The sequence below is a fragment of the Apium graveolens genome, chromosome 4, assembly GCF_009905375.1.
Source record: "Apium graveolens cultivar Ventura chromosome 4, ASM990537v1, whole genome shotgun sequence".
NCBI lineage: Eukaryota > Viridiplantae > Streptophyta > Magnoliopsida > Apiales > Apiaceae > Apium > Apium graveolens.
In genome coordinates, this window is record NC_133650.1 from 3,714,008 (window position 1) to 3,737,391 (window position 23,384).

Consider the following 23,384-nt stretch of genomic DNA (forward strand, 5'->3'; position numbering starts at 1 on the left):
TACCCAAAGATTCAGGTTCGAATCCCGACAACAACAAAAATTTATATTGTTATTTATAAATATACTAATAAGATAATGATCCAAAAAAAATTATTATAATTTTAAATAATATAAAAATATTAATAAAGACCCGTGCATCGCACGGGTTGTAAAACTAGTACATATAAATTAGGTTACGAGAAGAATTGATGATATTTGCTTCCCTCCGACTCTGCCTAATTACTTTTTTTTGACAAATATGGCTTATAGCCTTACAAATGAGTATCTGTTCTTATAAATCTCGAGGTGAGCGAGGATCGAACCCAGCACCTTTGATGACAGATGATAAACTCTTAAACACTTAAGATATCTAACTGTGCTCTGCCTGATTACTTTAAAACAACTCGATCGCACATATTCCATGGACGCTTTTTCTAATTTACTTTTAGTGAAGTTGTACTTGTCACACACGGAAGGGTCAACAATCACATTTTTGTACTCTCACCGTTCATATTATTTTTTCCGTTTATTTTGTACATTGTTGGTACACACTTTTAATTGTTAATATGTTTAATTTTGTATTACTCATAAATACGAATTCAACGGTATCACTCATGACTATATTTAATTTTATAAATTATACATAAATTAGTATCCAATCACTTATCATATATACCATAAAAAGTCATTAAAAAATAAGTTTTTTAAGACAGAGAGTACTATTCTTGGGAGCGGAATAAAAGGCTACTCTAGACCTAAGTCTTGGCTTAATTGAGGTTATAAAAGAAATTTTTATAAAATCATGATTTATTAAAATCAGTAGAAATGTTATTCTATGTCTTCAACAAAAGAAAAAGCCTAGACTTGTCTTTAAAAATTAACGATAATTTATTTAAGTTCCCGTTCTGCTCCCCCTTTTCCTATGTAAATATTTATTCCTTCCATCCTTTTATGTTCTTTAAGTTTATTATTTATACATATTTCAAGACTTGTATAAAGTATAGTTTTATAATATATACTTTTTAATTTATTTTTGAATTAAAAAAATTAAAAAATATATAATAAAATTATACTGCAGAGAAGTATCGAAAAGGTGTCAAAAAATACCGTATGGAACTCAATGATACACAGGGAATATAATTCAACTGCTCTGAAGTCTGAACTCACCTCGATCTTAGTTAGATAATTCAACTACAAACACGTAGAAACACATATTCTCTGCACTTCACATTCAATGTTATCGGTCGCTCCACTAGTACTCGGATTGTTTATGTTATTTTTCGATATATTTTTTAGTATTTCTTTAAAATATAATTACATATTATTTAATTTTTTTTTCTGAATACAAATTTTATATTTAATTTTTACTATTTTTTTAAAAAAGAAATTATAAAATTATAATTTATAAAAATTTCAAAATGCATACAAAAAGTGGATGTAAATATGTGCAAAAATTGAACGTAAACTATCTCGTATTTACTGCTTGCAAGCTAAACCCATCTTTATTCAACTACACCATTACTCCCTCCGTCCCCCTCAATTCTTGGGTGAAGGACAAATTTAGCGTATTTTTTTTACAAAATTAACAAAAATGACCTATTTTTGAAAAATAGGCCAACTTTAACTGATTGGATACCCAACTGCCAGAGTCAGTGGAGTATTATCATCTTATACAAATTAGGATACCCAACTGATAGTGACAGTGGAGTATTCAATCGGCTAAAATTTGTCAACTTTTCTCAGAATCGCTATTTTGGTTAAATTTTTTAAAAAATGGCTATTTTTGTCATTTTTTCTCAATTCTTTATATTGGGGGACGGGGGCTTGGTACACACTTTAATTCTTTTATTAAATATAGTTGCATAATATTTTTTTATTTTTATTTTTTTTAAATAAAAATATAATATTTAAACTTTCATTCCAAAAAAAATTTTAAAAATAAATTATGGAGATATATTTTATAGTTGCTTTAAAATGTCATGTGAAAAAAACGGTAAAGAAATGAGAGTACGGAGTTAGTACATTGCATTAATGATCGATTGATTTGATTACCCTCTTCTCATTTCTCATTTCATCCTCTACCTTTCTTTAACTTCATAAATCTCTCTCATCTAATCTCTACACACTCTCCGTTTCGTCTCTCAGTCTTTTCTCTTATACACTCCCCTCTCATATACAATGGCTACTTCTTCGTCTTCGACACCTGCAAACGAACCCAACATGCACCGAGCCAAGGTTGTTTACGATCTCTGTTTTGATTTGCAACATCCAAAACTTTTAGCTCGACTCAGTTTGCATTTTTAAGGTCCAAGATTGGTGTCTCCTGAGCCTCAATCTTAAGGGAGCCTTAAATTTGCGTGTTTTAGTTTATTGCGTTTTGTTATATTTATCGGTTTTTTTAATTATCGGGGTTTTTCTAATGTGTGCCCAAATCACTAACTCCAATAAAAATGGGCTCTTTTTATTGGTGGAATTGATGCGAATGCATGGGTCATTAACATTTATTATTCAACCACCCATAAGAAAGAAGAGCTCGTTTGTACGGGAGTTAGTTACTAAAATCCCTATATTTATTGTGTTGAATCACAGACCTAATGTTTCTGTCACGTGTGTTTCGTTGTATGCAGGTTAATCGGCAACCCGTCAAGCTTACGAGTAGCTTGAAAAAAATTTCAGATTTTAATTTAAGTTGTGAAAAAAAGGAACTTTTTAAAAATTCTAAATTGGCTTCTCTTGCATCTATAAAAAATAATAAAGAAAGTTCAGCTGCACTTGTAGAGACAATCTCTTCATTTTATAGCCTTAGCGAGAATAAGATTTTTATTAATGAAAAAGTTTTTAGTTTTTGCCCCAAAGAGGTGGCTGATGTTCTCGGGATCACTGTGAATGATACCGATATAGATTTTGATGTTTTCCGCGAGGAAACAAAATGTATCTCTGCTAAATATCCCGAAGCTCTATATAAACTCCGAAAGGATGTTTTGAATATAGGGCGGGAACAAAAGATGACGCCAGATAATTTAAAAAGACTAATAAATGACATGAGTGTCGAGAAAGAAGAACACAAAATATTGTTTGTCCAGCTCTTGAATTACTACTATATTGAGCAGTTTGCTCTTTGTTATTCCAATCCTAAGCAGCCTCGCCCCACTTTGTGGAGGTACGTCTCGGATTTGGAAAAATTTGAGAAAGTGAATTGGGCAAAAGCAATTCACGGTCATCTTATGGAGTCCATCTCTGACCTCCATAAGCATATTTGTTCTGTACATTGCTCGGGGCAACATAATTTTACCGGATGTGCTCCCGTCCTTGAGGTATCATTAGTAATTTTCATTTGTAGTTTCATTGGATGTACTTATTTTGTATGGTTTATGATTTTCTGTTTATGGCAGACTATCTTGTTTGAGAGGATGTCCTCACTCGGCATTAAGATCAAGACGTTCACTTCACCCCCACTGCAAAACTACACTTCCCAGCGCAAGACCGTCGAAAGCTGGAGGACCAGCCTTTTGGAATGCGAGGTAAGTATACACTTGAAATTGTATTTCTGGAGGAATAATATTTCATGTTTATTGAGAATTAATTTATAGGACTTTACGGCATATTTACAACCATGATTTATGGCTTCAAATCTGGAAATTAGATCACTAATCTATCATATTAATATAGTTACAACTGTTCCTTGAAATCAGTTCTGATTTCCAACATATACACATAGTTTCATACAATATAGATAGCGAGATAACACATAGTTTCATCAAATCTAATAAATTCCATTTGTTGTCTAGATTTCTCAATGTGACTATTGCCCCAGCCCCAGCAGTCCTGCCCGCTCCCCGCTGATCACTCGTGGACCAGAAGGTACATTTATTGTGCTTAATTATCATTAGTTGTTTACTCCTTAGAGTTGTGCTAAATTATCATGAGTTGTTTACTCCTTAGAGTTGTGCTTAATTGGTTTAGGGGTTGTTCGGGTTAGTTTTTTTCTTGTTTAGACGTTTAGTATTGGTAGTTTTTTTCTTGTTGAGTATTGGTAGTTGAAGTACTTTTTGATTACCTTTTTCAACTTGTGATATTCTATTTTTTTTTAGCGCTGTTGTAATTGTTATTTGTGTCGCATTGTTAAGTAGTGGAAGACCACCGCTCCCCGCGGATCAGTCCTCCCACAGGCAGACGCTCCCTGCTGATCAGTCCTCGTCATAGTCCCATTGAATCGAGTAATCATGGACTAGAAGGTACATTTTTTTTGTGCTTAATTATCATGAGTTGTTCACTCCTTAGAGTTGTGCTTAATTATCATGAGTTGTTTACTCCTTAGAGTTGTGCTTAATTGGTTAAGGGGTTGTTACGGGTAGTTTTTTTCTTGTTGAGTATTGGTTGTTGAAGTACTTTCTGATTGCTTTTTGAACTTGTAATATTCTATTTTTAACTACATTGTTATTCTTGTTTGTGTCTCATTGTTAAGTAGTGGTAGACCACCGATTCCCGCCGATCACTCCTCCTCCCTGTCCCACTAAATCGAGAACTCGTGGACCAGAAGAAGGTACATCTTTTCTGTGCTTAATGATTATTTGATCGTTAAATGCAACTATCTAGTGATGTACCCATGAAAAGAATGATTGATTTGACTAGAGTGTTAGATAAGGCTTTCTTTAATGCGTCTTCGACTTTGGATGAGTATATGAACATGGATACGTTCGAGACTTGCTTGATTTTCTATTTGAAGCATACGGAATGCTCAACGACAGATGAATTCCGGTATCTCCAGTTTTGATTTTTAATGTGGTGTGGAAATTTGTTGGTGGTTATGATCATATCGTATTTTCGACTAGTTTAATTATTGATCCTATTGTTTTAAGAACTTGAGAATTCTTAAGAATGATGGTTTGTGTTAGAAATTACTTAAATCTCGAGTTTTGGTTTTTAATGCAGTGTGGAAATTTGTTGGGAATTATGATGATATAGTGTTTTCGACTAGTTTAATTATTGGTCCTAATATCAGTAACAACTTGACAATTTTTAAGAATGATGCTTTGTGTTAGAAATTACTTAAATCTGGAGCTTTGGTTTTTAATGTGGCGTGGAATTTTTTTGTTGGATATGATGGTGTTGGATTTTCGACTAGTTTAATTACTGATCCTAATGTCAGTAAGAACTTGAGAAATTTTAAGAATGATGCTTTGTGTTAGAAATTTCTTAAATCCGGTTATAAAGTTGAGATTTGATATTAGGTGATTGGCATTATTATAGTTGAAGGATGGTCTTTTTCTTACGCAAGACATGATTATACGATGTGTATAATGGTTGTGTGTGCGCATTGTGTTTGTTATACTTATTTAGTACTTTAGAGTAGTTCATGATTGGTTAGGCTGCTAGTTGATTGTTTTTGTCTTTTATAATTTTTGCACTCAAAGGACTTGAAATGATAATACTATGTGTATACTGCTTGTGTGTGCGAATATGTTTTTGTTATACTTATGGAGGACTTTAGTAGTTCATTATTGTTTAGACTGCTAGTGATTGGTTGTCTTTAAAAATTTTTGAACTCAAAGGACTTGGACAGCAACAACAAGAAGATGGGCAGAGAGGAGCATTGAAGGATCAACAACAAGAAAATGAAGGTCATCCTTTTGTGTTTCTTTTTACGTATTCATTTACTTGCTATAAAATGTAAAATGTAAGAGAAGAGATCTCCATGTTTCTGAGTCATATAAGATTTATGAGTCTAGGCAATATTTGGTGTTGTATTTATACATTTATGATATCAGAGGAGGTGCATCAGCATCAAGAAGAAGACCATCTTGCCACTCAACCTCCTCCAGTACCATTTATATATGAAAATAACTCATTACCCTTTTCTTTTCTTGCTTCTGGAAAGAGACACACACAGTGTTGGAATTAGGGGAGGCTAGCCCATGGTATACAAACCATTGATTGACTATCAATAAAAGAAAAGTACTAGCCTAGCAGGTGACTTTCCCTATCTGTAGTTCTTTCAGAACCTCTCTTCAACCGCCTGTTTGTGTAGAGACCTGCCCCTCTTATCAGGGCAGCACTATTCCAGAGCGCCCGTTTGAATAAGAACGTAAGAGTTTGAACGGGCGAGTGACTTTACTTTAGGTTTCCAAATTCAAAGCCTAGGGATTAGTGTGTGAGACCGTGATCCACAAACAAAGTCTCTAGTCTCAACTAATTTCCGGGAATCAACCGAGTAACTTGCACTTTAAGAATTAGCTTTTAAACAACTTATATACTTGGTTATGAATTACTGGATATGGTACTGGTTATGATTATGTATCAGCACGATGTTCTCTATACTGACATACGACATTGTTATAGGTCATGAAAAGGAAGAACAAGTTGAAAATATCGGAGTTGAGGAGGTAATGCTTCTTGATATATCCTCAGATGAAGAAGAAACAAAACCCGAGTTTGACCATTTATCAATGCTTATGCCCGTATCCAAATCACCTTCCCATATCGAAACTTCAGGGGAGAATCTCGAAATACTTATGGCTGCGGCGGTTGTACTCAAGGATGAGTTGGTGAAACACCTAGTAAGAACTGCACATAAACTGGATACTGCTGACATGGTGCGAAGTGCTAATAAGTGCTTCATCGGATTGAAGTCACTAAAAGTTGATTATGGAGCTTTTCATGGTGAAGTTTGCAAGTTGATCAAGCTTTTTCAGGAACTCAAAGAAGTCAACGAGAAGAACACATGCCCGGATTTAGATTTGAAAGTTGCTTATGATAAAAGTATGTCTGATGTTAATGCTGCCAGGGAGGAGCTAGCCAATGCTGGAAGTAACTTGATCATTGCGCAAACTGATTACCAGTCAAAACTGCAAAGAATTGAAAAGCTCATAGCTAAGACACACAGGCTTAAAGAGGAGGCGGACAAAGAAAGAATTGGAATTGGGAATCTGGAAACCAAGAGGGATCATTGTGACGAGGTTTTATTGCTTTCTGAAAAGAGAAAAGATCAATATGAAAATATTCAGAGGTCGCTTAATCGTCTGAAAGGCCTTGTATGAAGGTACCGGAGAAATATTCAAACTTAAACTTTTGTATGTCTCAGTTGACATTTAGCCTTGTAGCTGCAACACTCCTACCATTTTTCTCTCATATGTGACATTTGATGGGTCGGAAATTGCGAATCTAATATGCTGCTTTTGTGTGTTGTTTTCGAAAATTGTTGCCTTCTATAATTATGTAGAAATACCAGTTTTAGCATTGGAGTAAAATAAAATTATAGCTAAAACTAACTTGATGAAAGACTGAACACCTGCATTTCTTACCTGACTACCTCTCCTGTACCTACACACTGTACATATTTAGAGGTATCTGTTTTTCGTCCCGAGTTTGAGCTGCATATTGTGAATCGCTACTGTCGTTTCGACTTAATGCAGCTTCTGAGTGAGATGTCCGTTCAACGTCACACTTGGATGCAGCTTCTGAGTGTTCGTTCAAAGTCACACTTGGATGCAGCTTCTGAGTGAGATGTTCGTTCAACGTCACACTTGGTCATTTTTGCGAAAAAATTACCGAAGATGTGAAAATGAGATAGAAGGTTTTATCAATAGAAAGATAAATACTAGGATGTTACATTTGCAATATTACATTTGTATAAACAATGTACAGATATTGTCCTTCCTCACTGACTCACTGTGTTGCAATGTACACAAAAATGATCACCAGCTGAAGCAGAGTCGAAAGAACTAACGACTTATGATCTGTCGCAGCTGAACTTCTACTTGATTTTCCAACCATATCTGTGTCTGCTGAAATATGTTGTACTGTTTTTCCAGCTCCGCTGCTCTGTGTTCCACAATGCCTGATTCCAGAGTCGAATAGTAAGTCCAAATCATCAGCTGAACCGTTCCTTTCGTCGTAGCAAAGCCCCGAGTTATTGTGCAGCCTCAGTTTCCGTTTCATCTTCCAAGCCATTTCCCTTCCCAGAGGAACTCTTCCTGTTAACTCATTGTTGTTTAGTCTAAGCTCACCGAGATTGCTTAAGTTCCGAAAAGTTAATGGAACAGAACCATTTAATCGGTTTCCATCAAGGTGGAGGACTCGGAGACTGGATAAAAGGCCTAATGACTCTGGTATTGGTCCATGTAAATTCATTTCTGACAGGACTAAGATCATTAGATTGTTCAGACCATCAAACACGTTATCCGGGATTGTTGAGTACACCATTGGATTTGCATTCAACATTAAGGCTTGTAGAGATTTCATGCCTTCGAGTGAAGCTGGAAGAGGACCGGATAGACTGTTATAGCTTATGTCTAAGAGAACTAGGTTGCTGAGGTGATTGATCAAGTCAGGGACTGAACCAGAGAGACGATTATGGCTTAAATCGAGTTTAAGTAGAGAATGGCAAGTTCCGATAGTGGTTGGAATAAAGCCGGTGAGGAGATTTTGGTTGAGGTCTAGTATGTTTAAACCCGAAAATGTTACACTTGGAATTGAACCGGTTAACTTGTTTACGCTCAGGTCTAATGACCTTAAACCAGTAATTCGACCAAGTGAGACTGGAATTGAACCGTTCAGGTTGTTTTTGTGAAGATCAAGAACTCGTAAACGAGTGAGATTGCCAAGTTCATTTGGTATAGGCCCCACATGTCCATTTTCTCTGAGAACTAATGTCTGTAATGTGGATCCCAATTTTCCCAAGAAAGAAGGAATAGGCTGAGGATTGTTTGTCAGACAGCCGTAGAAGAAAAGGCCGCGAAGATGATGAAGTTTAGTGATGGAAGGCGAGATAAAGGATCGTTTTGGATCACAAATTGGGAATGCAGTATCATCAGACAATGCACCAAAGGAAAGTGATACAATGTGGTACACATTGTCCTTGTCAGGCATGCACTCAATCCCGTGCCATCGACCTCGACAAACGTCAGGAATATCAGTTGCCCATTCATTCCCAGTAGCTTTCATAATGTCGTAAACTGCCTCCTGTTCGTGCTTGTCAGTCCTTGCTCCGTTGTTGTTCATCGAGCTCCCAATTTGCGGAGCATCCACCAGAGCAGACGGGGCGCCAGAATCCGACATGATCACCGTAAATGCCTTGCCTAGAGGAAGGCAAAGGAGAGTTAGTGACAATGTAAAATGCAGTAAGCTAGAGAAGCACATTTTGAGTGTGTGTTGCTATTGTGTTGAAGTTGGGGTTGTTTAAAAAGTGCAAGGCTAATGAGACCAGCATAGTAATGAGCTCACGGATCTGAGGAGGTATAGGAATAAATACACAAGGTTGCAACATTAATGTGCTTCACGAGAAATGCTTCTGAATTATATTATGATTCAACAACTGGGCTCATGTATTGATTGCAAAAAAATGAAGTAAAATGATTTTGTTACAGAACAGTACTATGCACATCTGGCCCAAAAATACAAGTGGGAATTCCTGCACTTAAATGATATGATACAAAATAAAATGATGCATAATAATTTTTCTGTTCTGACTTTCCCTTTTATTTCCATTAGGACATGTTCCAGCATTCTGCCATTTTTCCCACAAGAGTATTCATTTTAGATGGGAAAAAACAAAACATAACGCGGTATATCTGTAACGCCCCCAAATCCGGGGTCAGAGGATTTGGTCGTCACGATGAAATCTCAATCTAAAATAACCTGTTAAATCAATAAATAAATGCCAGCGGAAGATATTTATCATTTATGACCCCAAACTAATCCAAGATCTTTTAAGGTTACAGTTCTAGAAACAAGAAATCCAAATTCCACAAATAATTTTTCTCACTTTCTTTTAAAACTCTTTTCAATAAATTCCAACTCACAATTAAACCCACTAGTATAACTTCGAAATGAAGTATACTAGGCCCAAATAAAATATACAACTATAATATAATCTAATATAAATAACTTTACACAATAAAACTTACACCAGTCCGCAAACCCTGGACCAACCACCTTCCAAGAGCTTCTTCTTTGCTTCCTCGAATTTCGCAGCTAAGTAGCGCAAGCTAATCCTCACTGGAGGTTAAATTTAAAAACAGGCAAGTATGAGCGGAAGAAATGCTCAGCAAGATAATTATAGCATATATAGGGTCTTTTGATATAAAACCGTTTCTGCATTAGAGCAGAACATTTAAAGTCATAATTGCTGAATTATAAACTCTTTTTGATATTTTCAAGCGAAAGGCTTCAGCAATACTTTGAATCTTGACGAGAATAAAACTCGTAAAGCAGTGTTTACGGAAATATCGTAAACCACAATAACATGAAACAATGATTATGGATTGAATCATAAACTTTACTCAAACCGAACTCTTGAAATTAATACTTATTTTGCTGTCATATCAAATTAGATATTAACACGAACTTTGATGCTCACAACATTCCATACTGAAGTCAACATCAATCATCTATACTAATACCACCTTTGATATTTAACAACAACGTAAGTATCAGCAAAAATAAGAAACTGAATCAAAACCACAATTCACTTTAATCCAAAACAGAATCAGTATTTTTAATCCAAAACAGAATCAGTACTTTTAATCCAAAACAGAATCAGTACTTTTAATCCAAAACAGAATCAGTTGATAAATCATTTATGCTATGATTATCAAAACAATAAAGAATTTTAGATATCTATTTAGATTGGAACCAATTATGCACTATGCTGTTCCTGATGATCAGTCACGAAACAACACCGGTATCCCGCAGCCATACCGTAAATATAGGTACTACCCGTATCCCGAAGACATACGGTACCTATAGGGCGCCAAGAAAAGGCATAACAAGCCTTGTAAGATATTACACTTCCGTATTACACTTCTGTATAATAGCTCACGCTGGACCGGTGCCTCGGCCTCTTACGCTACCAGTAACCATCAAACCTCAAAACCTTTTATTGAAAAAGGGGTCATAATATTCGACACCCGAAATAATTTTATTCCCCCAATTCTTGGGTAGGAATATTCACAACCAAATCACTTTTCTCAAAATCCAAAATATTTATAAATCCAGAAATTGGATAAGTAAAATCACTTGACTATTCTGAATATAGAATAGCAGATGAGTATTGCGTAAACAGAATTATTTAATTCAGCGATATGTAAAACATTTATCTATTCCGAACAGAGAATAGGGAAAACAATACTTGCATAATATAATTCGAATTAAACGTCACTTGAATGATAAGTGAGGTTGGTATACTTGCATAATATGAATCGAAATAAACGTCACTTGAATGATAAGTGAGGTTAGTGTACTTGCATAATATGAATCGAAATAAATGTCACTTGAATGATAAGTGAGGTTAGTGTACTTGCATAATATGAATCGAAATAAACGTCACTTGAATGATAAGTGAGGTTAGTGTACTTGCCTTTGGGTTTTTAGCAGTTAGTCACACTCGCAAACACGCATCTATTCTGAAATTCTGTCTTAAAACATCACCGTCCTTCTTTTCAACACTTGACTGATATGCTGCTCCTGCGATTGCTAGAAGCCAGATACCCAATACCATTCCATCTCATTCTTTATCCAACGTCTTGTTCCGATCAACTCGAATAATCCGCATCTATAATTAAAATATAGAACTTTAATCGTCTAAACGGTAACCACTCGACGAACTACGCGTCAAAATCCTATCGTCTACCCATACGATAGCCCACATATAATTAAAACAGATAAACACAGAGATTCTTGTGACCCACACATAAATATAACAGACAAACATAGGACCCTTGATCCACATACACACCTAATTCACATCACACATAAGCACATAACTCATATATCACATAATTCATATCACATAAGACTCGGTTCATCAGAAGGGTCGACTCGATATGTTTAAAACTGAAATCAGGTCAAAAATATGATTTATCGATAAATAATCGACTTAGAATGATTCGTAAAACAAACGATCTTTCAAAACAAAAGGATTTGGGTCTCGAAAGTATTTTTATTGAAAGCGGAATATTTTTCTGAGTCTGTACGCGTTCGTTTCATATTAAACAGACGAACGGTTGATTTATTATGAATTTTTGAACATTTTTCGAAATTAAAACGGTCTCTAAATCATTTTAATAATAAAATAATAGGGTTCGAACACCCTAAAATATTTTTATAAGAATTATCGAGCTTGTAAAATAATTTAAAATAATATTTTAAAGCTCGAAACTATTTTTCAGAATTTTTAAATCAATTTTTAAATAATTAAATCTAATTAAATAATCAATTAAAATTAATTAATAACTAATTAAATTAATTAATCAATTAATATATAAATTAATTGACTAATTAAATAATTAATTATCAACTAAAATTAATTAACAAAATAATTTGGATTTATTTTTGAATTAAAATAAATTTTCAGAATTAAAATAATGATTTTTAAAATAAAAATGAATTTTCAGAAATTAAAAATAGGATTTTTGAATTATTTGTAAAAAGAAAATCCAGAAACACGCTTTTGGTTTTGAAATAGCAGAAAACAGAATCAAAACCGGGTAAACTTCGGGTCAGAAAACGGGTCAGGAACGGGTCGGGTTGAACGAAGAACACCACCGGTGTTCTCCAGTTTCCGGTGACCTCCATTAAAGCCGGCAAGGCCGAGCTTTTCCGGCCAACAACAAATTCCACAGTTTCTTAGCCATCTTCGACGTTCTATACGTCAAAATGACCCTTACAACTCGTACAATCTAATACTATTTATAACAAACACATAAAACAATCTGTTTGATCAGAAAATCGAATTAAAGAATCGAAAACACAAAAAAATAAAAACTCGTTTTGATCCATTTAATGATCGTTTGTTGCAAGTAAATATATGAATCGATTGCAATTCATGCCAGGAAGCTATTCCCATCATCAAAATCGATCAATAACCCTAGGATCAAAAATACCCAAATTCGAACATAAACCCTAAAATTACGAATTGAAAAATTACTTATCGTTTGATGATTATGATAAGGAATTATGAAAGAACAAATCGAGGGCTTCATTTTGGTTACTAGAACATCGAAATCTGAAGTCGGCATCACCTTCAAATTCGAGTTTAATTCACAGAACTCTTCAAGAACACCAAGAACAATTTTTCAGAGAATTTTCAGAAAATCAAACCTTAATTTCTATATGATACTGAACCCTATTTTTGAAGTATAATATACCAAATCGACCAGAAAAACATGCTCTACAACATGGAAGCATCAAATCACATCAACAACATCAAGAACAAAAATTCGTAATTTAATTATCAAATAATTCGAATATAATTAAATAAATAAGAAAATTACTGTGATTTCTGGAAATAAACTGATGATTGATTCAGATAGAGGATTCCGAGAGCTTCGTTTTGATATGCTGCACGCCCGAATCGGAGTTCGATAACGCCTTCGTTCGTGTGTTTGATTCTCGGGAACGTATCGGTTTTCTCGGGTTTTTCTCTGTATTTACGATGTTTTAACTGGTTGCAATTGAATAAACGGAATAAACGAAATAAGAAATAGGCTATTTATATTTATGGAATATTGGATCGTTCTGGATCGTTCTGGATCGTTTTGGATCATTTTGGATCATTAAATTAGTTGCTTAGCCGCTAAGTAACTGCAATAACGATCCGATTCAATACCAAAATTAGATAATTATCAAAACCGAGCTTTTTATAAAATATTATATACGAGAATAATATAAAAATATCCCGTCTCTCGAAAATACGGGTTTTATTGATTACCGAAATAACTATCGTATCAAAAATATTGCGTCGGGCCGCGCACGGGTCAAACCGTAATCCGAATCGAAAAAGTCAAAACACGGAAAATGTCCGGAATTACCCGATTAGGTTAGGAAGGAGTTTTCGGAAGAGTTTCGGGTTGTAAAAACGCAAAAACGGTTGAATTTGGACGATTCCCGGCTTTATAAAATAATTTTGGTAATTATTCAGAAAATAATTAATAATTCATAAATCATTATAAAATCATCTAACAGTCCAAAAATTACCAGAAAAATATCACAATTATCTATATTTTATTCTGGACATATAATAATTCAAATATTCAAATAATATCACATCTAAACATCCAAACATTAATTCCACTTATCAGATAATTTACTAAAATTCACCTAAAATCACATAAATAATTCCAAATAATTATAATAATAATATTTGAAAATATGGGATATTACAATATCCCGTTCGAATTTAGTTTTCGGTTGAGATGTATAACTGTTAGGAATATGTGTATTAGTTTGATGATAAGTTCAGCAAAACACTTAAGTAGAAATCTAGTGTTTGTAGCCTCAACGGATAAGACCATCTTGGCTATCCGTTGAAGGAGTAGCCTTACTTAGCAATAAGTTTGGTATTGTAGCACATCTCACTCTCTGATTTCAAGCTGTAATTCTTAGATGTTGTTAGGAGATAATCAGTCATGTTGACTACTAATGGATGTACAAATAGGAGGGCTAATTGTAAATATTTCATGTCTTGTAATTTTGTATAAGTGAAGAAGTGTCAACGGATATTGAAGACCTTCAACGGATAAGAAACTAAGCTTTAACGGATGTCTCTAACGCTTCAACGGATGTCTCTAACGCTTCAACGGATAATATCCATCAACGGATAAGTGCTTCAACGGATAAAGCTTCAACTGCTAGAGCATCAACGGATAAAGCCATCAACGGATGAAAGTTTCAACGGATGCACTGCTAGAGCATCAACGGATAAAGCTATCAACGGATGAAAGTTTCAACGGATGCTCAGTCTCATAGCAGTTGATAGTGACAGTTAACAAAGCTGACAGAGGCACATGGATTGACAGAGATGTGGTAGCTTATTTCAGGAACAACAGAAAAAGCAGCCGTTTTTAGTCTGGTTCATAATGGAAAGTCAACAGATAATTCCATATTACACTGGATAAAAATGGAACAGAAACAAGTGGAGAACTATTGTCTTATTGTACTTTATCTTTGTCTTCACTTGTAAACTTGGTGTTATATAAACCAAGTAGTAGCTAGTAATTAGAAGTGGATTTTTCCCTGAGCTGTTTAGAAATATCAAGAGAGAAAATCATCTAGTTTGTACTAGGAAGCAACTGTGATTTAGTTTTTGAATCACAGATTTCCTGAAATAACACATCTCTGGTGGAACAACAAATCCACCAGAAAAGTTTTTAAGTTCTTTGTGTTCATTACATTTGTGTTTGAATATATATCTGTCTGCATCAGCTCCAAGCAATTCACACACATTTGATCACTCAAACACTCAGTCTTACAAACTGCTCAAAACTTGAAAAATTTTTGAGATTTACATTCAACCCCCTTTCTGTAAATCTCATTGTTAGTCCACTGGGAATAACAATAACATATTGAGAGTTTATATCTATTCTTAAAAAGAAGTGGTTTCTTATTTATTACTCAATCCGTCTTATTGAATTTGTTTAAATTTTTTGTACTGAACAATGTTAACAATTCAGTAGGATGGAGAGGAGTACAACTTAATAATTACTTAGAAACGTAAAAATTGACAAAAATTATGATAGACATTTCGTCCCAATTTTTTTGTCCAGTTTGACTCTTGCACGTAATTTAAGGTGCATTGATCATAAAATTCCGTTAATTATTTTTTAAATTTTCTTTTTGTGAATAAAAATTCAAATCTTAATTTTTTATTCACAAAAAGAAATTTTCAAAAATAATCAACGGAGCTATGTGATCAATACACATTAAATTACGCATAAAAGCCAAACTAGACAGATAAAGACAGATAAAGTGGGACGAGGAAGTAGGTCATTACATTTTCTATGGAAAAACTGAAGCAGTAGATTTTCAAATTAAAGAGGTGCATAGAGTTTGAGTTTACTGATGCTACATCGAATTGGTATCGGCGGCTTTTCAGATTAGGAACATTATTGTCTTCACTGCAGCACTCAGTTCAAAGTGTCATATTAGACCTAAAGCTTAGTACACTGCAAGCCCAAGTTATGTGTGGTAAAGAACACACGCAATTAAACCAATCAATTTACCCTTCTCTAACACTGCTTTTTGCTGCAATTACACAGCTGTATCTTCTTGTCATCGCAGCTCATCCATATTATCCTAACTAGTATGCATTGCGGCCTAGTGATGGCGGTGTTCAAGTTCTCAAGACCCCGGAATCAGAGGCAAGATGGGTACTGTATCAAGTTCATAAGAACTACCATCAAAGTAGATTGTATATACCTCCTGCTCCCCAGTATTATACAACAGGAACTATAGTTTCCAGTTAGGAACGGTATCTTGTAGGTTACAGATATTCTCAAAATTTAAACTGTTATGAACTACAAGTATAGAGATTATATCAGATGATTATCCTATTTCTTTTGTTAATATCTAGAAAAGAAAGGAAAAAGAACAAAAAAATACTTTACGGTGATTGTTGACACTGAACAACCACGTCAAATTTGAAGCTGCCACCAGGCTCAAATATGGCTTCAAGATCTTCGAAACTCTGTTCAACACTCACATTCTTACCGACTGTCAATCCCTCCTGCACCATATATATGTAGAATAACAGAGCGGTAAGAGAAATGTGGATTCAATATCTTCAAAACTTCCGAACCAAATAGCTGTATTATCTTAATACTAGAAGCAAACATTCTTAATTATAATAAGTGCAATATTTATAAATGCACGGCGTTCAAACAACTTGTGCCACTAAGTTTGTTGGAATAATTTGAACATGATATTAGCCAAACTTTGTTGGAATAATTTGGACAAGTAGAGAACAAGGGTGTATCCAAAAGATGATTTTAATATATAGTGTATACCTACCTTTTTAACATATTCAAATATTGCAGAGTCTATTACTTTCTTGATTACTTCCTTGTACACCTTAGAAGGTCCAAGAACTTCTAAGAGGATGTTCCTTGGTATCTGCCAGAAAATGAATGAGCAAAAAGCTAAACCACCACTTACATATAAAGAATAAAATAAAGAAGCATATGCAATAAGTATGCAAATGCTACAGATATGTAAGTGTTTTAATCAAGATATATCAGAATAGCTAAATCATAAATGTTTGTATATTTCTATATCATGATGACAAGGTACAACAGTGATTCCTCACAGTAACTTCTTCTGTTTTCTTTTCTTTCTCGTGCAAAGATTAAGTGGGTGTGGGTGGCAGTTCAATGCCTAGGCAGGCATTGTATATGTAACTCCAAATAAGCTTAACAATTGTCAAAATACCCCTCAAAAAGAAATGAATTAAGTAGACTTGAATAGTATATAACCACATAAACTACAAACATAAAAGTACCCATGTTGCTGATGCAATAAGGCTAGTTCTATTAACTTACAGAATAAATTATGCATTATGTCAACACTTAAAGATCACTAATATGAATCAAACTAGGACTCTACTTGACTTTCCCCATCCTTCATAATTGAAAATGTTGCTTCAAACAATATGATTCCCCATACATCATAATAGAAAGTGCTTCAAACAATATAATGATAATAATTAATCAATAGGGATAAGAAACTTACATCGGGTGTTTTGCCTGATAGTTCCCAGTCGTTTGAGAAGAAACATAACAAATATAGAAAAAGTAGAATATGTTAAAATACTATGGAAGTAATATCATCAAATTAATGAAGGGTATCATTTCCAATCGTGAGATACAACTGCTAAAAGGATTTTGCATAACATAACTTCAAGACGGATAGACAAAAGCCTATCATGGGATGAATTACCTCCCTTGACTCTTCTAAAGCCTGGAATCGGCTGAGCAGCAGCAACCATTTTAGAGAACACATCATCAAATATTTTTTGGGTTCTGGCACCGAATACCTCAACACTGATCTGTTCAAAAACTAGCAAAAAAAATTCATTTCACGAACATCAAAGGAATTCATTATTACAAGATACATCTCAAAAGTCTGAAGTATTCATTTACTATAATTCTATAAACACAAGTCACTTTTTATAATTTAAGTTATTACCTTTAGTTTGTTACCCTCTTTTTTGCTTTTAACTGAGAACTCCTTGTATTCAGAAGAAGGAACTTCAACATCTAAGTTAACTAAAAAGATAATACAGGATACATTTGTCAAGTAACAGAAGTTTAAAGTTTTACAGAAGAAAATGATAATTACGATATATGAGTTTTGTACCTGATGACACAGCTTGGACAATGATAATCTGTTTAGCACTAAGCCTGCATACAAAAGAGGATCCCAAGTCCAAAACAATATTTCCATCAATTATACAACTCATAATTCAAATGCTAAACTTCTTATACACCAAAGTACTCTTATAATTATTATTTAGCAAAAAAATCTTTATAATCATTACATAAACAGGGAAATAAAAAGGTAAATAATAAATTAGGTTACTGAAATAATAAAGAATATAGATAATCAGATCTACAGTAAACATATAGTTCTTCCGCAGATCATACTTGTTATAAACTAATTTATCTATAGGCTCAGAAAATGCAACAATGTGACTTAAGCTTTTGTTTGAGTCTCAGTTTTCATTTCATTTTTTACCATATCAGTGTCACTAATAGCATTCAAAATAATTGATAAATAATACACCTTCAAATACATTGAACTTTTGCAATGTTGAACACAAAAATATTTCACTAGACCTAACCAATAACATGGGAACTGAGTTCATAGTATAGGGGTTGAGTTAAAATATTAAGAGTGGTACTGGTGTAAATTGTAATGTAGGTGAAGGGATAACACTTTGACGGTATGTTAAGAGCTAAAGATTATATATACCATTTTTTCACTTTCCTGATATGTAGAAAATTGCTGAAGAAGAACTAATTCCTATCTTGTTAAATGTTCGAGAATTATAGATCAGACGCAAATCCTTTTTTCCGCAAATAAGTAAGATTTGTTCAATTATGTGTGTCTAAACATTTGCAAAATACACCCAAAAATTTGTAACTATCAAATTCTAATGTAAAGTTTGTGATTACGAAAGTAACTCTTGATATACAGGTATCCTGTGCTATGAGCTGAAACTTTCCAGTGCATCATGGAAAATATATATATTCTACATACTCATGTGAGAAAAAATTATGCATACTCATGTGAGAAAAATATACTGTCATATCAGCTACATCTGGAGGCGAATAAATAATTAGCCGTAGAGAATTATAACGCTTCTATGAGATTTGAAAGTGCTGTTAGACGACTTTTCTGTGTCGACTAGGCATTGCATAATTGTCCATGTAAAAAACCATTTTTAGAAGTTTGCTGACATACATAAATTCTCTATAAATTTAACGTTTTAAAATCATAAATGGCACTGCCTGAGCTCATGTTAATATGAATGGAATCATACCCTGATTTTATGAGGTTTTGTGCCATTGGAGAACCCATGATGCCAAGACCCAAAAACCCAAGACGTAGTGGAATTTCATCTGTCAAATACATGCTAAAACATGGTTAGAAATAAAATGACTCATATTCAGTTTGTAAGTCGCACTGCATCAGACTGTCTGTACTTGATAGAAAATCTGGAAATCCACCACAAGTCTAAATTTATGTAAACATCTAATGCTACCAACATAACAGAAAAATACAAAATTAAAACTTAAAGATTTTCGAATACAATAAGTACCTATTACAGTTAAACCTCTTTAAAGTAATACAGCTGGGACCGAGAAAAATATTACTTTAGCAAGTTTATTACTTTATCGGGAGTAAAAATACATTGTGTCCATTATGTTGGGACCGGAGAAAGATATTATTTTAGCGAGGTTATTACTTTATCGAGTTTCAATACATTTTCATCATATCTTTAATCCATTAACTGCTCATCCCAATTCAACATCTAACATTTTCTTTATCAACATTACAACTGGACCTAGTAAAGAACTTATCAATTCAAGGTCACCATTTATCAGCACCAAAATTGTTTATCATCAAATTAGCATACAGTTAAACCTCTCTAAAAGAATAGGGTCGGGACCAAGAAAAATTATTAATTTATCGAGAGTAAAAATACACTGCATCCGTTATGTTGATACGGCAGAAAAATTATTACTTCATCGAGATTTAACCGTAATTCAAGAAACCCACACAGCCATGATGAGTAAAATACAATACACAAAACCCCATATCAAAAAGACACATAATTTGCAGAAAGAATCATAAAACAAAGCATAAAAGAGCTCAGAACATAAATATTATCTTGAAAGATAGTACCTTTGGAAGCAGAAGCTGAAATTAGAGTGGAAAAAGATTGAAATTTGGGGAAAGAAAAGGTGGGTGTTGACTTAAAGTGGGTGGACAAACAAGAACAGAAGCTTGAAGACATTGTAATGGCAGCAGCAGCAGCTCAACAAGTTTTTGTGTATTTTTCAGAAAAAATAGCAAAATTTACTATTTCCTTCTCTTTTTTTATATTTTTGTATTATCTATCTGTTTTCTTTTCAAAGCAGGAGAAGAAGTTCAAACAAGGTACCGGGTTGAAATCAAAGGCCCTATCGGCAATTAACTAATCACATGTTTCGTTTTAAAATATTTCATTTACACACACTTACCTAAATTAATAAACTCTATATATTTAACAAAGGTCATCATCTTATTATGTTATTATACTTACCGCACCCACCTAATTACTCTAATTCACCTTAATTATGTGTCTGTTTGAGAAATTTTAAAATAAATAAGTGACTGATAAGTGATAAATTGATAAATTCTTATAAGTTATACAAGTGTTTGGATAATTTAACTTATAAGTCAGATTTTTTTTATTTAAATTAACTAAAATAAATAATTTTTAAATATAATTATCTTAATTCTTATATTTTGAGTTAGATAAACATTTAAAAAATATATTTCAAAACTGAAATTGATAAAAAAATGAAAAATAAAAAATAAGTTAAGAAAAAATACGTCATTACTAATATTCAACTTATCTGCTTATAAATTGTAAATTCAACTTATAAGTCGGGTCGATAAACACTCGTCAATAAGTTATTGCGCTTATAAGTCAATAAGCCGACTTATTAGTTTTATCAAACAGGCCCTATACTACTAGTACTTACTATACTCTCTCTCTAAACTAAAAAGTTGTCTTCTTCCCGTATTTCTCCTCCCTGTCCCCCTCTTAGTTACACATGTAAAATTTCAATTTAATGGAGTCTCGGCTTAATAACGATTCAGCACCGAAAATTGAAACTGATTATGAGATTAATCAATCTTTATCACCGCCACCGCTTTGTAATAAGTTTTAATTTTCGGTGTTGAATCTTTATTACTTTATACAAAAATATGCAAGTCCTTAAATAAGTTTTAATTTTCGGTGTTGAATCGTTATTAAGCTGAGATTCCATTGAATCGAAACCTTACATGCATAACCAAGAGGGGGACAGAGTGGAAAAATATGGGAAAGAAGACAACTTTTTAGTTTATAGAGAGAGGGTAAAGCAAGTACTTAGTATAATTAACGTAAATTAGAGTAATTAGGTAGAGTATAGTCATTAGGTGGGTGGGGTAAGTATAATTTATTAATAAGATGATGACCTTTTTTAATATATAGAGTTTACTATTTTAGGTAAGTTTGTGTAATGTAAAGAAATGAAAGAGACATCCTAAAAAGGAAAATGTAAAGAATTAATTTGGACGGAGGGAGTAGCTATATTGACTAGTTATGAGTAAGCTTTTTATATATCTTAAAACATTTTCTTGAAAATATAAATAATTGAAAAGAACGGAGGAAGTATGCTTTAATATTAAAGCGAAAACGACTTTCTTAGATAAAGGAGTAAAGGCTGGTATATCATTCAACAATTCATTATGAAAAAGAGGTAACGATTTTCTTTGTTGCACTCTTAACTGTGTCACTACCATTATGATATTTCTACATATCAAGAATGATTATTAACATAATTTCAGACATAAAATTATTTCAATATGCAGTAATTGTGTTCATGACACATATATAAATTAACGCACAAATATATGGATATTTTAAATTATTAGGACTATATTTTTTATGTTATCAAATATCAAGTAAGCACAATCAATTCATCATCCAGAAAGAAGATAGAAAAACAACATACCTTTAGAATTGATTTAGTTTCACAATCTTAAAAACTATGAGACATGAGAACCTTTAAAACACATGTGACTAAAAAAGATATCAAAAAACTATGTTGGTAATCAGTAAAACTATGTTATAAATACATATATATCTAAGTCAACAGTAGTTAAATACATACATTAAGAAATATCAGAATGAATATTTTTTGGAGAAATACTAATGCTTGTTGTAATATCTGGTTCTCAATGTCAAATATGCTCAAGTAAATCTCATAAATAACACACATAAGTGTTGTATATATTATTTTATGTATGTGTGTGTATGTGTGTGTATGTATGTATACAAAACTTCTTTTCTTACACATTCACACTTATATTCGTTTTTAGGTAGAGACTTGAATGATAAGATTTACACTTATGTTTGGTTTATTTAGATAGAAAACTATTAATACGGTAACGCTGTAAATGGATGTTAATTGTCAATGTTAATAGTTAAAACCTGAAATGATGTATGGTGGCTCATGCACTGATTCACTAGATATGATCGCATCTGAACTGCAATAACATTGTGCATTTTGTAATTTCTCATGAAATCTTGTTATAAGATACCAATAAACAGTAACTACAATTTAATGTTACATCCCAGTTATGTTTATCATAAATTCTCCATTCTTTACTAAGTATTTGCTGGAATACGTACATACACAGTGCTAGTGTATTTGGAGGTATAAATAGAGAGTCATTCATAATGAGTTTGGAAAGAAAAAGATATAATACCCGAGAATAATGTATTCCGTCTCAGCTAATATATCTAATGTACTTTGAGTGGTATACACACACAGTGCTAATGTATTTGGAGGTATAAATAGAGAGTCATTCATAATGAAATTGGAAAGAAAAAGATATGTTACATAAGAGTAATGTATCTCATCCTAACTAATATAGCTAATATACTTTGAATGGTCGATACACAAACAATGCTATTGTATTTGGAAGTATAAATAGAGAGCCATTCATAATGAATTTGGAAAGAAAAAGATATGTTGCCTGAGAGTAATGTATCTCGTCCCAACTGATATACCTTGAGGGGTCAATATGTAAATTTTCGTGAAAAATTGCATCATCGTTGTTTTTGCACCACATTCAAACCCAAAATCATAATAGTCCTTAAGATGCCAATTGAACTCTTGAGATGCCTTATTCAAACCAGTCACTCATCCATATATGTCCAGATCATTAAGTTTTGATTGATCGTATATAACACCGTGCGACAAGCAAATAAGTGGTCCAATGTTCTGAACCCAAAAAAATCTTGCCTATTTATTGTGAAGTTGTTAAAATAAAACCAACATGTTTGTTATATTGAATCTTACTGTTCAGAT

At 33.2% G+C, this 23,384-nt stretch overlaps 3 protein-coding genes across 8 annotated transcripts; 1 reads left to right on the forward strand and 2 right to left on the reverse strand.

Moving 5' to 3' along the window:
• The first annotated feature begins 2,038 nt into the window (after positions 1–2,038).
• LOC141717493 (uncharacterized) lies at positions 2,039–7,846 on the forward strand. 6 transcript variants are annotated; one of them, XM_074519595.1, is made up of 9 exons: positions 2,039–2,214; positions 2,607–3,293; positions 3,372–3,500; positions 3,768–3,840; positions 4,107–4,214; positions 4,445–4,522; positions 5,532–5,600; positions 6,319–7,018; positions 7,791–7,846. In XM_074519595.1, exons 1-8 carry the CDS (start codon positions 2,158–2,160, stop codon positions 7,014–7,016), a joined length of 1,899 nt encoding a protein of 632 aa, XP_074375696.1. In that variant the 5' UTR covers positions 2,039–2,157; the 3' UTR covers positions 7,017–7,018; positions 7,791–7,846. The 6 variants fall into 6 exon arrangements, with proteins under 6 accessions (XP_074375696.1, XP_074375695.1, XP_074375698.1 ...); XM_074519594.1 differs by lacking the exon at positions 7,791–7,846 and having other exon boundaries at positions 6,319–7,212; XM_074519597.1 differs by lacking the exon at positions 7,791–7,846 and having other exon boundaries at positions 4,448–4,522; positions 6,319–7,212.
• LOC141717494 (protein TOO MANY MOUTHS) lies at positions 7,542–9,117 on the reverse strand. The gene has a single exon (XM_074519600.1). The coding sequence runs from the start codon at positions 9,115–9,117 to the stop codon at positions 7,645–7,647; it is 1,473 nt and encodes a 490-aa protein (XP_074375701.1). The 3' UTR covers positions 7,542–7,644.
• Positions 9,118–16,148: 7,031 nt separating this feature from the next.
• LOC141717495 (uncharacterized) lies at positions 16,149–20,434 on the reverse strand. The gene is made up of 8 exons (XM_074519601.1): positions 20,161–20,434; positions 19,295–19,373; positions 18,109–18,152; positions 17,938–18,017; positions 17,689–17,797; positions 17,482–17,495; positions 16,765–16,866; positions 16,149–16,480 (listed from the first exon to the last, which is right to left on the reverse strand). The coding sequence occupies exons 1-8, from the start codon at positions 20,270–20,272 to the stop codon at positions 16,358–16,360; spliced, it is 663 nt and encodes a 220-aa protein (XP_074375702.1). The 5' UTR covers positions 20,273–20,434; the 3' UTR covers positions 16,149–16,357.
• Positions 20,435–23,384: the final 2,950 nt, after the last annotated feature.

Bases quoted from the DNA above. Each gene is read 5' to 3' on its own strand.
- LOC141717494 (XM_074519600.1), bottom strand. From the start codon at position 9,117: ATGTGCTTCTCTAGCTTACTGCATTTTACATTGTCACTAACTCTCCTT.
- LOC141717493 (XM_074519595.1), top strand. From the start codon at position 2,158: ATGGCTACTTCTTCGTCTTCGACACCTGCAAACGAACCCAACATGCAC. The intron at 2,215-2,606 runs GTTGTTTACGAT...CGTTGTATGCAG, and splicing joins CCAACATGCACCGAGCCAAG to GTTAATCGGCAACCCGTCAA. The intron at 4,215-4,444 runs GTACATTTTTTT...CTCATTGTTAAG, and splicing joins GAGTAATCATGGACTAGAAG to TAGTGGTAGACCACCGATTC.
- LOC141717495 (XM_074519601.1), bottom strand. From the start codon at position 20,272: ATGTCTTCAAGCTTCTGTTCTTGTTTGTCCACCCACTTTAAGTCAACA. The intron at 19,374-20,160 runs GTACTATCTTTC...TGTATTTGACAG, and splicing joins TTCAGCTTCTGCTTCCAAAG to ATGAAATTCCACTACGTCTT. The intron at 18,153-19,294 runs GTATGATTCCAT...TTTTGTATGCAG, and splicing joins CAAAACCTCATAAAATCAGG to GCTTAGTGCTAAACAGATTA.